The sequence below is a fragment of the Babylonia areolata genome, chromosome 27 (assembly GCF_041734735.1).
Source record: "Babylonia areolata isolate BAREFJ2019XMU chromosome 27, ASM4173473v1, whole genome shotgun sequence".
NCBI lineage: Eukaryota > Metazoa > Mollusca > Gastropoda > Neogastropoda > Buccinidae > Babylonia > Babylonia areolata.
The window spans coordinates 14,385,393-14,403,423 of record NC_134902.1 but is presented as its reverse complement, the minus strand read 5'-3'; the positions used below and the strand labels follow the sequence as shown (position 1 = coordinate 14,403,423).

General features: G+C 39.8%; 1 protein-coding gene across 1 annotated transcript; it reads right to left on the bottom strand.

Annotated features, from left to right (window-relative positions):
* Window positions 1-32: 32 nt before the first annotated feature.
* On the bottom strand, window positions 33-17,788 carry LOC143301109 (uncharacterized). Its single transcript, XM_076615160.1, has 4 exons — window positions 16,508-17,788; window positions 10,896-11,075; window positions 9,159-9,301; window positions 33-5,958 (listed from the first exon to the last, which is right to left on the bottom strand). Exons 1-4 carry the CDS (start codon window positions 17,780-17,782, stop codon window positions 5,877-5,879), a joined length of 1,680 nt encoding a protein of 559 aa, XP_076471275.1. The 5' UTR covers window positions 17,783-17,788; the 3' UTR covers window positions 33-5,876.
* Window positions 17,789-18,031: the final 243 nt, after the last annotated feature.

The following is an 18,031-nucleotide window of genomic DNA, read 5'->3' as shown; positions in this document are numbered from 1 at the left end:
TTTTTATCTGGTTACTGCAAAAATCAACCATCTAAATTGCATTTCATTTATTTTACTTGCTTTGGAAGGGAACACCAGAACTGATTTTCAGATAAAATTGACTGAATCAGGTTTAAAATACAGGACAGCACAGAAAAATTGTGAGGATTGTAAACATGGTCATTCATGACAAACACAAAATTGGTCCACAAATCAGACAAGCGTAACGCACATGGGCATATCCAGCAAAGAAGTTTCTAACTGCAATAGTATACTTGAGAGATAAAAATCAAAAGGTGGGAAATGTACAGCAAGGAAATATATTGTCAAATAGCTGAAATTGAATTATCAAGGATGAATGGGCCTCAAGTTGCATTCACCTGGCTTTCCATTTGAAACACAAAGTACAATACATGAATTTTCAATTTTTTAAAAACTAATCCCTTACGTTGAAGATCTACACTTAATATTAACCTTTGTTGGCTATCCTGTGTGGTACACCCAGGTGTCAAAAACCAATCTTTGCCAGTTCTTAATATTTTTCTACAAAATATAAATGCTTCCTACACAAAAGGCCAACTTTTGCCAAAAAAATTTATTAGGCAATGAGTAATTAATGGGTGGCGTTTAACTACACGTGGACTCTTGTGTAGGTTGTGTATGACCCATGCTTTTTAAAGAGGAAAAAGTGTGGTCGCCCCTCAAAAGCTCGTGTGGGTCATGCACAACCCATACCTTTTTTTTTTATTTTATAGTGATTTAAGGTAGAATTTGCAATTGGTGAAGGAAAATAGTTTTACTTTCAATAGCCTCACTAACCCTGCCCCTTTCGCTCGTCTTCAGCTATAACCCCCTTCCATCCCTTTCTCAAACAGCATGTACCCATGTGACTGAATATCTTTGTGCGTGTACAGAATGCTGGAGTCCTATCTCTTTGTGCATAAGTAGGGTTTGTTGTATGTATGTGCATGTGGTGTTATGCGTTTGTGTGTGTGAATGCATGAGCATGTGTTTCTTCGGAGTGTTTGTGTGTGTGTGAGACAGCATGTCTGAGTAATCAGTTGTTGCGATGTTTCCTTTTCTACATTTTGTTATACAGGTTTTTGTCTCTTTACAAAGTATGGGTTGTGCACAGCCCACACAAGCTTTGGAGGAATATACAGGTTTTTGTCTCTTTAACCTTTCCCGTACGTCGTGGGTGTGAAATCACCCAGACAAGTGTTTTTGCTCTGTAACTCAAGTAATATTGAAGCCACTTCCACATAATTTCATGACTTTGTCCATAATATAGTTTACTACATATCCACTGAACATTATTTTCTTTTATACATAAACAAAGAAGTTATTAATCAATTAATGTCCCAGTACGTCGTGGGTGTGACGACACCCATACTCCCAAAGAATAAACCTTGTACGTCGTGGGTGTGGAGCCACCCATGCAAAGCTTGCGCGCCACGCGTTGTCGACGTGACGTCACTTGGGCTCGCTACAGAGAGAGATGAGAGTGACCTTGTCTTTTGTTGATCGTATCCCGGTTCAAGTCTGCGGTAAATTTTCTCTAAAGTTGTAACTAATTTCAGAAAACAATATTTATTGCACTAGATATCTTCAACAATATTGAATGAACTGTTTTTCTTGTAGAGAATGATCGGGAGCAACTGATTGATAGCTTTTTATCTAGTTGGAATTAAAGTGCCTTTCTAAGAACTGGATATTTTTGTAAGTCTGAAATCAATTGATCTAAAATCTAGTTGATATAGAAATTTTATTCTTATCCTAATCTGTTCAAAGTAGAGAAAACCCGACTATGGCTAAAGAAAGAAAGAAAGAAAGTTAATATAGAAATTTTATTCTTATCCTAATCTGTTCAAAGTAGAGAAAACCTGACTATGGCTAAAAAAAGAAAGAAGAAAAAAAATGCCAGCCAGCCAGCCAGGAATGCCGAGATCTAGGCCAAGGGAAGGGGGGGGACTGATACCAGGCTGTTGCTCCTATGTTAGGGCACCTGCCTTGACCGAAAGAGGATGGGCGTGTAGCCGCTAATAAAAAAAAAAAAAAAACCAACAACACACACACACACACAAAAAGAAAACAAAAACAAAAAAACCGTTTTTTGTAAGTAACAACACACTTCTCACGGGCAAAACTTACTCACAATGCGCCTGGTCAAGCACTGGAGTAAATAGCCTACACGCACAAGTGGAAACTGCGCATGCAAGTCTGCTGAAGAAAAGTCAAATTTGCTTTACGGACAGGTGTGGGTTACTGTGCACCCACGACGTACGGCAAGGTCTTATTTCTTCAGTGAAACCATGGGTGCCTACACACCCACGACGTACAGCGAAGGGTTAGTTCGTACACAGAAACCATGGGTGCCTGCACACCCACGACGTACAGCGAAGGGTTAGTTCGTACACAGAAACCATGGGTGCCTGCACACCCACGACGTACAGCGAGGGGTCATTCCTTCTTAGAAACCATGGGTTTCTGCACACCCACGATGTACGGCGCGCAAGATTTTAGGCCACGTACGGGAAAGGTTAAAGGGTATGGGTCATGGATGACCCACATGAGATTCCGTGCGAAGTCAAAAGCGATAGACAGCGAAGGTTAATAAGCACATAATTAAAGATAAAGAAAAGCTTGGTCTTAAAAAATTGTTCATTTGTTTTCTCAAACTCACTTAAAAAATATTTTCAGAACACTCGAAAAAAATTTAGCTGGCATCCTGGGCACTGGCTCACCATTAACAGGCAACCTACATCGGGCACAATACCTATGGTTGTCTTTAAATCCACCTTTGGCATGGCTGCACCTGGTCAGGACCGACAGTCTCTCCCCTGGGATGGCAGTGGACATGCGTCTCCCTTCACTGTCTTTGACCTTCACTCGATGCTGTTCCCAAACGAGAATATTTCTGGGTTGCCGAGTCAAGCAGCAATGACTGGCACAAGTAAAAATCAACAGATCAGGAAACCGGAACTAGCCTAAACAGGTAACAATAACGACCTTCACGCGTTCTTAAACGTATGACACTAGTCATCAGCTGGAAAACATGCTCCTGTGTAAGAAAATGTTCGCATTCCCCAATGGACATAAAAATATGCACAATAACATACCATTTGAAAAAGTCACTAATGATATGTTTCCATCACCCCATCCTGGGGTGAAAAAAAACCCATCTGGTATTTATAGTTTTTTTTCAAGTATGTAATATTACAGATGAATGTGTATGATAGTCGATTTAAACTATTACCATCAGAACAGCAGAGGGGGTAAGTGCTGTCCTGACTATCTGGACTAGAATTTGAAAACAGTGGAGAGTGTCTTGCCAAAGTTGCATCCCCACTCTTGGCCAAGACGATTTTAGAACAGTCGGCATTGGGATGGTTCCCAAAGGCTAACTTGTCCCCAGTGCTGCAGCCCTAAGAGCCTGTGCAATTTTGCCTCATAGTTTGTCATAGTCCATCACTAATCACATAAGATTAAGCAGTCATTTCCCATTGCATTGGAGAAACCATCGATTGTTTAACACGCCTCTCACTTTGCTGATGGCCCAAACTGATAAAAGACAAATGTACACCCACACATTCATCCCAAAGGATGATGGGCGCAATATTCGAGTGGTTAAAGCACTGGACTTTCAATCTGAGGGTCCCGGGTTCGAATCTTGGTAATGGTGGGTAAAGAGTGGAGGTTTTTCCGATCTCCCAGGTCAACATAAGTGCAGACCTGCTTGTGCCTGAGCCCCCTTCGTGTGTATACGCATGTAGAAGATCAAATACGCACGTTACATATCCTATAATCCATGTCGGCGTTTGGTGGGTTATGGAAACAAGAACATACCAAGCATGCACACCCCCAAAAATAAGCCCACGAACGAAGAAGATCCCAAAGGATAGCAACCAGAAACTTCAATCTACTCAAACTTTTTTTTTTGCAAATAAGACAATCTGTCAACGCAAAGCTTTCTCAAAGCTCTCAAATTCAAAATGCAGCAAACAAGCGAATTCCTGCAACAAACTAACCAAGTCTCACACAAACTATACCATGCAAAGGGACCAAAATACGGATTCCACTTAACAGGTTACAAAACGACCTTCATGTGCTTCACAAACATAACACACTACACATCAGCTTTTGTACCTGTGTGAAAAAAATGTTCACATTCTCCAATGGAGAAAACAAAAATTCACATGCACAAAAAGAAACCATTTGAAAAAAATGTCACCAAGTGACCAAACATGTACAAAGCATTTTGTAACAATTGCCCTATTCATGATGTAAGCCATTAATCAAGATATTCTTAACAATCCATATTAAGTAACTTCACTTAAAACGGTTGACTGTAATGATGCTTTTTCAGCTTGGCTTGTGTTAGAAGCTGAGCAAAAGCTTTTTCCCTTCATAATATACCCCTGCCCCCTCCCTGCCAAAAAAAAAGGGAAAAAGATTCTCACCATATATAATTTCCAGCGTGAAATCTTTTCAGCCAGCTCAAAGTAAAAGCAAAAATAGCTGGCTACTATCTCTCAGGTAAGTGCCCTAAAACTGATCAATTGTATATTACCTATCAAATTTATGTGAACCACACTGGAAAGATTTTTGAGTACACAGTTGGTGAAAAAAACATTCTGCAGCAATTCTTTTGAGACCAAAAAAAAACCCACCTTAGACTTACATTCGTGGAATGAGTTCTCAGCAGCAACAAACATTTAACCTTTCCCGTACGTCGTGGGTGTGAAATCACCCAGACAAGTGTTTTTGCTCTGTAACTCAAGTAATATTGAAGCCACTTCCACATAATTTCATGACTTTGTCCATAATATAGTTTACTACATATCCACTGAACATTATTTTCTTTTATACATAAACAAAAGTTATTAATCAATTAATGTCCCAGTACGTCGTGGGTGTGACGACACCCATACTCCCAAAGAATAAACCTTGCACGCCGTACGTCGTGGGTGTGGAGCCACCCATGCAAAGCTTGCACGCCACGCGTTGTCGACGTGACGTCACTTGGGCTCGCTACAGAGAGAGATCAGAGTGACCTTGTCTTTTGTTGATCGTATCCCGGTTCAAGTCTGCGGTAAGTTTTACTCTAAAGTTGTAACTAATTTCAGAAAACAATATTTATTGCACTAGATATCTTCAACAATATTGAATGAACTGTTTTTCTTGTAGAGAATGATCGGGAGCAACTGACTGATAGCTTTTTATCTAGTTGGAAATATCAGCACTGGCTAGGGATGGGCGTGTAGCCGCTAAAAAAACCAAACAACAACAACAAAAACAACACACACACACACACAAAAACAAAACAAAAAAACACCGTTTTTTGTAAGTAACAACACTCTCTTCTCACGGGCAAAACTTATTCACAATGCGCCTGGTCAAGCACTGGAGTAAATAGCCTACACGCACTAGTGGAAACTGCGCATGCAAGTCTGCTGAAGAAAAGTCAAATTTGCTTTACGGACAGGTGTGGGTTACTGTGCACCCACGACGTACGGCAAGGTCTTATTTCTTCAGTGAAACCATGGGTGCCTACACACCCACGACGTACAGCGAAGGGTTAGTTCGTACACAGAAACCATGGGTGCCTGCACACCCACGACGTACAGCGAAGGGTTAGTTCGTACACAGAAACCATGGGTGCCTGCACACCCACGACGTACAGCGAGGGGTCATTCCTTCTTAGAAACCATGGGTTTCTGCACACCCACGATGTACGGCGCGCAAAATTTTAGGCGACGTACGGGAAAGGTTAATACATTGTTTTCCACTCCACTGTTAAACATGAATTGTCATTCCATTCATGAACCCTCACACATGACAGTGCACATGATCAAATTGAAAAGCTAGAAATTCGATGAAAGTCTGCCAGCTCTTTGTCAGAGAAGATGGTTGTATTTAGGGTTGACATCAAACTTGCACTCAGAACATGGGAATTCTTTCACAAAGAAAGGTTCATACCTGTAAAACACAAGAAGCAGAAAATTGTGTGAAAGATTTTATCAACATTGACATTTAAGTGCTAAACACATAACCATAATTATTCTCACACTGTTCTTGGTAGTTTACAGTTACGGAATGGATCATTAAAACATAACTGCAAAACATATATAAACAGGCTAAGCAGTTTTCTTAACCGTGAGGACTGGAGCTGTCCCTCAATTATTTTTTTTAACTTCTCTAACTGAAAAATCCTGCCCGCAATAGTGTCTTCCACAACCATTTCTGTAAGAAATCTGACAACCCAAACAGCATCCCTTCACTTGGATTCCATATTAAACCTCACGTGGAAAATGCTGATCTGGATGTTGGAGGCATCTCAGATTTTTTAAAGTTCTCTGACAGCCCACTATGGACCTTTAAAACACCTGACGTCTGATTCAATCTGGCTTCATATCGAAAAGACTCCATTACTTTTCTGAACTGCCACAAATTTTCCACATTTAAGAAAATCTTCACTGATGGTTCGGAGGAGGGTGTCGCTGCATCTGCATTCAGTCCTGCTTTTCCTGACCAACCCTCAACAAAACCCATTCTTTCTGACAGCTCTGTTTATAAGTACTGCGGAACTGACTGCACTGGTTCTGGCATTGAAAATGATTCTGAAAGCAAAATGCACATGTTTTATGAGCCCTTCAGATTCCTTGTCAGCCGTGAAGGCAATTGCCAGCAGGAATCTGACACATCAGAAACTGTTGGAATTTTATGAAACTTTTGTAATAAGCAAAGAACATGATGTTGTTTAAGCCTCAGTTCAAGGCCATGTTGATGTTTGAGGTAACAAAATGGCAGACCAGCTGGCCAAGAATGGCATAAAAGATAAATTATCAAGATCCTACATACCATACACAGACATGAAGCAGAAAGTGAACACTTACGTCAAAGATCTTTGGCAAGAGTGGAACACCCAGACGGACAAGCTGTTCCAAATTTGTCCAGACCTAAAAGAGATCCTCCCATCGGTTGTGAAAAACCGAAAGGCGGAGTCTTTGCTGTGCAGACTGAGCACGCTTTATCTACTCATTCTTACTTATTAAAAGGGGAGGAGGCCCCTCGATGTATTCCCTGTGATAAACCTCTCACCGTGAAACATGTGCTCATTGCTGGGATTTGCATGACGTTAGACACAGACATCACATGGCAGATTCTCTGAAGACTTTGTTTTGTGACGTCCCTCCATGGGCATTTATGGGCTTCTTGAAAGAAGTGACCATTTATAATCAGATCTGAATGTTTTAAACTCTGGAAGGTTTTATAAACTTTTTGAGTGAAAAGCTTGAAGCAGTGGTAAGTTTTTACTGAACTTTTTTACCCCTGACTTGAAGTAGATACTAATGTGGTGATAGCCTTGAGATGGCCTTAGTAGTCGGCAAGTCTCTAAGCACCATGATTCGATTTGATTACTGCCAAGCCTATATATGCTTAGTGACTATTTGTCAAACGATGTTATGGTCATAGATGGTAATAATTAACAAATTCTAACATGTGAACTACTAACAGAGTATATACAATCTATACTTTTCTGAAAGGAAAATTAGCACAGAGCAGATTATGACAATTTCATATGAATTAAATGGCATTATGATGAGAAAATTCCAACAATGACGTCCTGTTTTTTGCACATCAGATGTCAAATTTCCATTTGGGGCACTTAAAGGGTTTAAGAGTTCCCATGCAGTTACTCAGGGCTGAAGACTTGATATGCAAAATTTTTTTTCTTTTCTTTTTTTCTCAATATCCCTCATTCACTTTATATGTCAAGTACCAATGAAAAATTTTAATCAAAATTGCCATAACTGGCAGTGAAACTACTGAACCCTGGTCACACAATAAAATTTACACTACCTTCCATTCTCTGCACCTGCTGCTGCTTCTTCATTCATGGGCTGCAACTCCCACATTCACTCATATGTACACAAGTGGGCTTTTAAGTGTATGACCATTTTTACCCTGCCACATATGCAGTCATACTCCGTTTTCGGGGGTGTGCATGCTGGGTAGGTTTTTGTTTCCATAACCCACTGAACGCTGACATGGATTACAGGATCTTTAACGTGCGTATTTGATCTTCTGCTTGTGTATACACACGTAGGGAGTTCAGACATAAGCAGTCTGCACATATGTTGACCTGGGAGAATGGAAAAATCTCCATCCTTTACCCACCAGGCACTGTTACTGAGATTCGAACCTGGGACCCTCAGATTGAAAATCCAAAGCTTTAACCACTCTGTTGCGCCCATCTTTGCACATGCTAATTACAGGAAATTACAGGAAACATTCTGACTTTTTAACCATTTTGACAACTTGTGTCATCAACAGAAAAACAAGACCATGTGTCCACAAAGTTTTATACAACAAATGAAGTGACATCCAACTGAAAGACTTGAATTTTTAACCCCTATAGTGATATACCCACGATAAAATTTTAGTAAAGTCTTAAGTGCCCAAGGACAGAAATTTCCACCCAATTCTGGTGTGCAAATATGTACCCAAGGATGTAATTTTCCATCCACATCATCGTAGGTATTTTCCTATTGCAAAATCATTGAATTCATGAGATATTCTCATAATTGGATAGTATGTTTATTTCGCTTTCAGAAAAGTGTAGGTTACGTGTTGTTTTTTTAGTAGTCTGCATGCTAGAATTCATCACAGAAATATATTACCTTCCATGACCAAACACCTTGGCAAGTTGTTGTGAGCATAAAAAATCTTGGCACTGAAAGGGTTAAACAAAGAGAAACAAACCAGTGAACACACCTACTGCTCTATGTGGAATCTAGATACTGCTAAGAACATTTCTGATTAAGTATGCTGTTTTCCTGTATCTCTCTTAACTGCCGGCAAATTTGAGCACCAGTGGCTTCGCAAGAACACTGTTACACTGTAATCAGTGTCACTGTAACGTACTGTGGGTTGCGAGTCACCAACTGTCATGATATCTGATATATAACCCAGGAGACCAACTCATATCTAATGGCTTTCTCAAAAGTAGCATAATGGAGAACTGGGATAAACTAAAACATGCATGATCAATAAACTGCCCACAAAACTAAGTTTCAAACATATGCCTAGAAAATATAATGGCCAGACTCGCTGTCAGACAAGCTAATAACATGCCAGAACAATTGATTTACAAACTGTCGAACAAACAAGCTTACCAAAAGTTGACAGCCAGATTGCGATGCTCAGATTTACTGGGTCGAGACTGCACCTCATGCCACCAGAATGCAGGCATGAACAACACCTCGCCCTCCTTGATGGTGCACGACAAAGGGCGTGCTGAACCAAACTTTGGGAATCTCTGTCCAAAAAGTCATATCAACACATGTACTGAGTAAGGTTGTTTTGGTGTTTTTTTTAAACATCACATACAAAGGAATGCTCTTTCCATCTGCTTAGCAAAAAGAAAGCTAAACCAGAGACCCTCAGATTGAAAGTCCAATGCTTTAACCACTCAGATGTTGTGCCTGTCAGTATCTGTGATGAAAACAATGATATTCACGACATGCATGGTGTGAAATTAACTGTACTCTGGTCTAATCAAATCAAGCTGCTCATGTGGTTACAAAATACGAACCTGCAGATATAGTATCTGTGGAGTGGCGGCCTAGTGGTAACATGTCCACGTAGGAATCCAGGGAAGCTGAATGTACAGGACTGAATCTCACTTGCAGGAATTTTGGCTCCTCCTCCATTAAACCTAGAGTGGTCGTTTGAACACTAATCATTAGGATGAGAGGATAAATAACGCCATTGTTGCAACTGGACTGATAATGTGGCTGTGAACGCCAAGAAGAAAAGGATAAACAAAGGTCCTGTGTGCAGCATGCATTCAGCACGTGTAGAAGAACCCACCACAGCAAGAGAGTTGTCCCTAGCAAAATTTTATAGAAAAATTCACTCTAATTAATATACAAACGTGTGTGCGTGACAGAAACCTAACTGAATGAAACAGAAAATAAATGATGAGCGCCCAAAAGGCAGCTCTGTTTGTTCTATCCAGGTAAGGAACCTGTTGTGCAAATGACCATGTTCAAAAAAGAGCTTACAGCCTGGCTGACCAACAGGTGCAACAGCCGAGTGGTTAAAATGTTGGACTTTCAATCTGAAGGTCCCAGGTTCGAATCTTGGTAATGGCACCTGGTGGGTAAACGGTGAAGATTTTTGTGATCTTCCAGGTCAACATATGTGCAGACCTGCTTGTGCCTTAACCCCGTTCGTGTGTATACACAAGCAGACTATCAAATACGCACGTAAAAGATCCTGTAATCCATGTCAGTGTTTGGTGGGTTATGGAAACAACATACCCAGCATGCACATCCCCAAAAACGGACAATGGCTGCCTACATGGCGGAGTAAAAACGGTCATACACGTAACAAACGAGTGAACGTGGGAGTTGCAGCCCACGAACAATGAAGAAGAAGAGAAGAAGAGGTCTCTGACCGAGGATAGATGCTATATGTATGTATCCATATCAGTTTAAGTCTCTCACTGCATTCAGACAAATCCATATACACTACACCACATCTGGGCGGCAGATGCCTGACAGCAGCATAACCCAACATGCTTGTCAGGCCTTGAGTGCATGCAGATATATTTGCGTACCCTTCAAAGTGGATTTCTTTTGACACAATTTTGCCAGAGGGCAACACTGTTGTTGCCATGTGTTCTTTTTCAGTGCGCCAAGTGCATGCTGCACATGAAACCTCGGTATATCATCTCATCCGAATAACTAGACACTCAGTTTGATTTTCCAGTCAAACTTGGGAGAAAGAGCGCGAGCAGGATTTGAACCCAGACCCTCACCGACACTGTATTGGCAGATAAGCGTTGTAACCATTCTGCCACCCCTTTCTCTCAATCTATCAATCAACAGATAAATCAACAGCGGTACCTCCAGGTGAGGATTCAGGATGTCCACAGGTGACATGACCATGGATGTGCTGTCCAGCAGCGTGGAGCGTCTGAACTGCTTCAGCGTGGAGCTGTAGGACAGGATGGCCTCTGGGATGTGGGCCTCGTACAGCAAGTCATTGTGGGGCTCAAACAGCGTCACCTGTTTTTCTCCACTGATCTGAACAACAATCATCACAGGTTTTATTATTATTATTATTATTATTTTTGTATGTATGACAATCGTAAGAACTATCATATAAGAACTAAGAACTATATGTATGATCTGAAAACAATCATCAGTGGTATGATTATTATTGTAAATATGATATCAAAACAATCATCAGATGCATTACTATATGTTTCTCTGGCAAGAAGACAGCTAGCCACCAAAGATACCTATGGTGAAATCATATCACAAACCTTCTACAGAAAACAAAACAAAAAACAAGAGCAAACACAAAAGCAATGCCCTCCCAAAGACAGGCAATATGTCTGCACAACACAATGACCAAATTATGAAATCAAAACAATACAGAACAGGCAGAAAATATTTACAACAATTAATTTTTACAATTATCAAACATCTCCACGTTTCAACATTGAGAATATGCATGCTATGTTCTTACTGCTGAAACCCAAGAGACAACAGCCTTGGCATAAAGGATGAAAGCAAAGAGAAATAGGAGAGAGAAAAAAAGACAGAATTAAACAAACAAAGCAACAGATAAGGAAAAATCTTGGGAACCCGGCATACGGCTAAAAAAAAAAAAAAAATCTTGCTGCATGGTCAAACCTACATCTTGTATGCCAGCTTGCATTGTTAATTCATTCTGTTCACAGATGTATACACATTTGTCCCATACAAAATAAACAGAAAGGATAATGCAAACAATAGAGCAAGCTATAAAAATTCAAGAAAGTAACCTGTTCAATCAAACCATTCAGACTGTATAAGCAAAACAATCAACGAAGTACAACGTTCAAAATCAAATTTGATTCAATTAAGCAATTTTTACAGCCACATTGAAAACAGTTCAAGCTGAAAGCATAAAGAAAAGAATGAGTAAAGTAACTTTCATTTGATTCAAAAATTGAACTTTTCTGATCATGAGAATTAAATGGTATTGTTTACAACTTTCTCGATCCTCTGTAAACCCTGCTCACACACTACAGTACAGGTACAGACTCAGGTTTTATCTTCCTGAAAATGTCTCTCCATGAATCAGTTGGTATGGCTGTTGTACCAGTACTTCTTTGTGATCTCAATATCAAATGCGCTTCATGTTGTGTATGCGTTACTTCAAAGGGTATGTAACATTTTCATGTACCACCCCACCCCACCCCCACACACATGGTTTCCTGAAATAAAGATGTCTTTTCTTGTCTTGGGCATTTTTTTTTAATGGGGCACATCACATAAGTGTACAGTTAAGGTTCTGCAATGACTATTTCTTATGTAAAATAGTAACCAATTTGTTTCCCTGTCATTGAGATCTCTGACAAATCAACTACTTTCCTCTCAGAAATCACAATAACACAGGTCACACATACCACTCATCAGACCCAAAGTATACTGACTTTTCAATGTGTATCCTGGTTTGGCAATGTCAATGCTGTAAACAAGGGAAGGACTGTGTGTAAGTTGTCAACCTGGTAGAGAAAAAAAGGATCACAAGTTCCTGCTGACAAACTTCTACTGTTTAAAACACACCATGTCTCTGACCTGACTGCTGAGTAAGCTAACTGAATACAGACTAGCACTGAGCAACCACCCATAAGACGTGTGCAGTAAACAATGACATGCACAAGGAAAATGAAGAAGTTAAGCAAACTGGTACCATTTATGCCCTTTTGTTGTGTCTGAATGATTGTTGTGCCCCTTGCATAAACATGGGAATGGAGGGAACAGACATAAAGGTTTCTACCTTCATTTTGCTCCCACCACGCTTCTCATCTCCCTTTCACAAACAGAGTGCATGACACTTAAAAGATTAAAATCTACCATTATTTCTTCAGCACACAACACACTGATGAAGCTTTCTGCCCAGCAATCAAGATAAAAATGCACATACTGCAGGAAGAATTTATTCAAATTATCAATGGACTGGTGCAACAGCCGAGTGGTGAACACGCTGGACTTTTTAACCTGAGGGCCCTGGGTTCAAATCAAGGTCACGGTACCTATGGTGGGTAAAAGATGGAGATTTTTCCATCTCCCAGGTCAACATATATGTGCAGACCCGCTAAACCTTAAATCCCGTAATCCATGTCAGCATTCAGTGGGTCATGGAAACAAAAACATACCTGGTATGCATCCTCCCAAAAACGCAGTATGGTGGGGTAGAAAACACAGTATGACTGCCTACATGGTGGGGTAGAAAATGCAGTATGACTGCCTACATGGTGGGGTAAAAAACGCAGTATGACTGCATACATGGTGGGGTAGAAAACGCAGTATGACTGCCTACATGGTGGGGTAAAAACGGTCATACACATAAAAGCCCGCTTGTGTGTAATAGTGAAGTGCCAGTCACAGCCCACGAACAAAGAATAATTTAAAAAATCATGCCTTAGCTTTCAATTTTGTCTGCATTCATCACGCCTTAGCTTTCAATTTTGTCTGCATTCATCACTTACAATGCCTTTGAAGATGGATTTTCTTCAAGGCAACAACACTTCCTTTGTTTACCAGATGAGTTCTTTCATGACCACTGTATACACTGAACACCAACCATTTCCCTGCACTGGAGGCTAACTAAATGCCCTGTCTGGTCTTGACACAAACTGTTATCTCCAACCTCCTTGTTGTGTTATGTGATTAGTCAAAATCCCAATATCCAGAAAACAGGGATTCCCAGTTAGAAAGCAAGTTGACCTGTGTATCCTCAGCCTAAGAATGGTGTGTGCCTTGTGGAAATAATTACCAGGAAAGCTTGTGGCACAGTCAAAAATCTACCTGTATAACATTCTGATGCAAAACCTTACTTCACTCCTTGTCCAAATCACTATCACAAATGCACAATAATCAGTCAACAGGAAGTATGTTGATCTATGTATCCACAGTCTGATGTTATGTGCCTTGCAGATATAATTACAAATGTGGTTGTAGAAACATACATTTGCTCCCATCCAATAAATGTTTGTTAGTGTACAAAAATACGGGTGAAGGTGACATGCTAAGCACACTGACTGCCAGCATGGTCATAAAATGGTTAAGTATTATTTTTTGTGGATTAATTAGATGCGAGTGCCTTAAGTACTGCAGTTATTTAATGCCTGGAAGAATATATGATGTTCATAAAAAATTAAAAAAAGAAAGAATTGTTACACACACACACACACAGGATGGTAATCAGACATTTACAGAAAGTAATAACTACTCAATTACTCAAGGTATAAGCAGCAGTATGTTTTGAAAGAGAAACTTGTTATAATGTATTTTCTTGATACTGTTTCATCTGGGTTTTTTTTATGTCTTCTTTATTCTTTTTCTCTTCATTTTAGAAAACTGCTTTCAAGCCTTTACACGAATTACAGTCTGTTGAAAGAAAGACTACCTTGGTATCTTTGTATAGATTTTTTTTTAAAGCCCTAAAAGTTTCTCCTGCAAATGTTTTCAGTGGATTATGGTGAAACTGGTAAAATTTACATTTTTCTTTGATGATATTAAACAGATGAATGAGTGTAGAATCAAAATCAACAGAAATCGCAAATGCAATAAAATTACAAAAGCAGTTAGCATCACCTCCCGTTTCTATTCACAACCAAGTATGATTTCAAATTAATTTTGTGACAGAGTTTTGTATACAGTAACAAAGCATCAGGAATGATCAATGCAAAATATGGTGTAATAAGTGTTAGGAGGTGTCTAAACACACATGCCAGAGAAAAGTAACGGTAAAAGCAACACCAACACAACATGACAACATGAAGCATTTGAGGTTAATGCAAGAGAATACCCAAGTTTAAATGTGACACGTGAAAATCTTTCAAAGTGAATTAACGAAAATATCAGTTTGAAGAGAATGAAAGAAAGCTGTGGTTAGTGAATCACATATTATAACCAGAAAAACAGTCCACATGAAAGCACTTCAAGTGGAACAACAGAAAACAGTCCCCATGAAAGCGCTTCACAGAAAAGAGTTCCCCTGCATTGTACTCTGTGGCTTGAACTGGATTATTCAATATGGGCCTCACACCTATTTCCAGGTTGGATAAACCTAGAAACCCACCCCATATTTAAATGCTTTTCTCAGTATTAATAATGCTGACGATTGTGACAGACTAAAATAAGGTTCAGTCTGGTTTGTTTCCAATGGAATACTGGATTTGAAATATAACACCTTAAATATGGTGGTATTTTTTTTTTATGAACACAAATTCAGCTATATAAGTAAATTGCACAGAGCATCTTTACATGTACAGATATAGTACAGCTCACTGAAAAACACACAGCCATGAATACAATGAATTACAGTTTGTTGAAACTAAACATACAGTTGTTGCAATGTGAAATGAACAAATGGATGCAAGAGAAATGATCCTGCATGCAGTGAGCGTGCTTCACATTCTGACCCAGCTGCATACACACACAGAGTCCAGGTGGAATCAGGGATGAATAGCTGAGTGGTGAAAGGGTTGGAATTTTAATGAGGTTCCAGGGTTTGAATCCTGGTTATGGCGCCTGGCTGTTCATGGGTAGAGATTTTTCCAATCTCCAAGGTTCAACATACATGACCTCCAACTATAACCTGAACCCCCTTCGTGTGTCTACACATGCAGAAGATCAAACATGCTCGTCAAAGACTGCATAATCCATGTCTGTGTCTGGCGGGCTATGGAAACTAGAACAGACCTAACATGCAAAAACTCCAAAACAGGCCATGGCTGGGTAAAAAACACTTAAACATATGGAGGCCCACCCCTATACACAAGTGAACTTTGGAGCTGCTAGCTCACATACAATGAGAGGGTGAAGCTGACATACTCATAGTGCAGAGTTTACCACATAATAACAGATCTGAGTATCCTGCTGAAACATTTTCTCGCTAGCAACTGTATGTTCCAGTTAAAGCATTACCCTGATACATCATGTACCCAAGACAGCCCTAAGAAAATGAAAGCCACAGAATGTTTAGTCTATTAAGTGTACATTAAAACATGCAGGTTATTTTACAGAATTGTACATCTTTTAGAGTTCATTTCATAGAACTGTACGATTATTTTCAGTTTCAAATCTAATCATCAACTAAACTATTCTGTCTTCTGGTGAAACTTTCAAAATTATGTTGGCTTAATTCAAACTCTAGTGGTTGATTACCAACATTTGGAGTCTGTGTGTATGATACATTTTTTCTTTAATTTTTATAAAATTTATCATACCCATAGACCCAAAATGCTGGTGTATATATTTGCTGCCCACACACACACACTCACAAATGCATGTTGCACAAACATACAAAAAGAAATATATCAAAATTAATACAATGCCCTATTACACTGGAATTTAAAAAATACTTTGCATTATTTTTGCCACTGTACTAGTTAGCAGCTACTTTTTGTAATTTTGTAATAAACACACAAAAGTTCACAAACACAACTGTTAAATACCTGACAAAGAAAGTTATCAAAAGGATCAAAGTGAGTTTTTCCCAGGGTATTGCCATCACTGAGCCAAATATTAAGATGAACCAGCTTCAAAACTTTTTCAAAGAATGTCATTTCTGACAGATCTTGTTTCAAGTCTGGGAAGTAATCAGTGATGGATGTGTATTCCAGATATGCCGATACATTGCTAAATGTTCCACCTGAAACCTTTTGAACAAGATCTAAAAATGCTGAAAAGTTCATATTAATCCCTGCTGGCCTGACAACAACAAGGTCAGGGAAGTGAAGTTGTTTCAGAACTGATTGTGGGATCTTAAATGTTCCGTAGGTTTCCCATATGTTTGCTGGTTCTATGCCTTCATATTCTCCCTTGGGTGTCAACTTAATGTGCACTTCTTTTTCCCCATATTGCTGCACAAGAAACTCATTTGTCCACTTTGTCATCGCTGGCCAGCTGTCCATAGCCCCTGTTATTATAACTGGCTTTGAACGGGTCAGATAGTTGTTGATGAAGTCTTCTTTACTTGGTGGGGGTATACGTTCACAGGTTGGGGCATCGGTGTACTGCAGAGAAATCGTCTCTTTTTCCAGTCTCGGGCAACTTCTCTCTCCTGTACTGGGATCTTTAAAGCAATGGTCTGGTTTTCCCGTTTGACTTTTGACCATGGTCGAAACAGTGACGGAAGCAGGGAAATCTTTGACAGAGAACAGGTTTTCGAGCAAATATTCTTTGTGAAGTCCTTGGATGGTCAAACTGCCATCAGACTTTCGAAATGTGTTGCAATGACGGTTAATGAACCCTACAAATGGATCTGCTGAAGTGGCTCCACTGTATCCGAACGCTTTCGGATACACCATGTGGTTTTCCGGTTTTTGTAAACATGTTCGGTCTTCTTGAAGATGCGGAAATAAAATGGCTTTTGTTTCACCCAGTTCACCGTCAAGCTGTAACTGTTTTCCAGTTGGCCAGACAAACTGTTCCTGTTCGAATATGCCGATCATTACATTTCGTTCACCCTGGAAGGCCACGTCAGCAATTGACAGCAGATCTGCGACGCCGCCACTTTCTGTCGTCTGCTCCATGTTGTTTGGGTGAGGTTTGACGATAGCAACCACGCACTGAGCCTTCGATATCGCCAGTATATCTTCTGGACTGAGAGCTGGCCATGTTGCTGCATCTGTCCGGACAATGCACAACAAAATGAAAAACGTGCATATGACATGAAGATGAAAACGGCTCTCAGAGTCATGACGAGCGCGCTTTGAAAGGACCGACATCCTGCAACCTTTCCCACGATTAACTAAGGGACTTTATTCACAAGGCAAGAGGCGGCTGCAGTTTTGAGTTGCCCCCCTTCGTAAATTTCAAAATTATTGGACAATAATTCAATTCTTCTTCTTTTCTTCTTCCTTTGTACAACCAACATCATTTTATTGATGGTTCTGTTGTAGTTTGGGGAGGTTGCTGAGGATTGCGCTGTTATGAGGATTGAAAAAAAAAATTTGTTTATTGATATATCTCTCTTT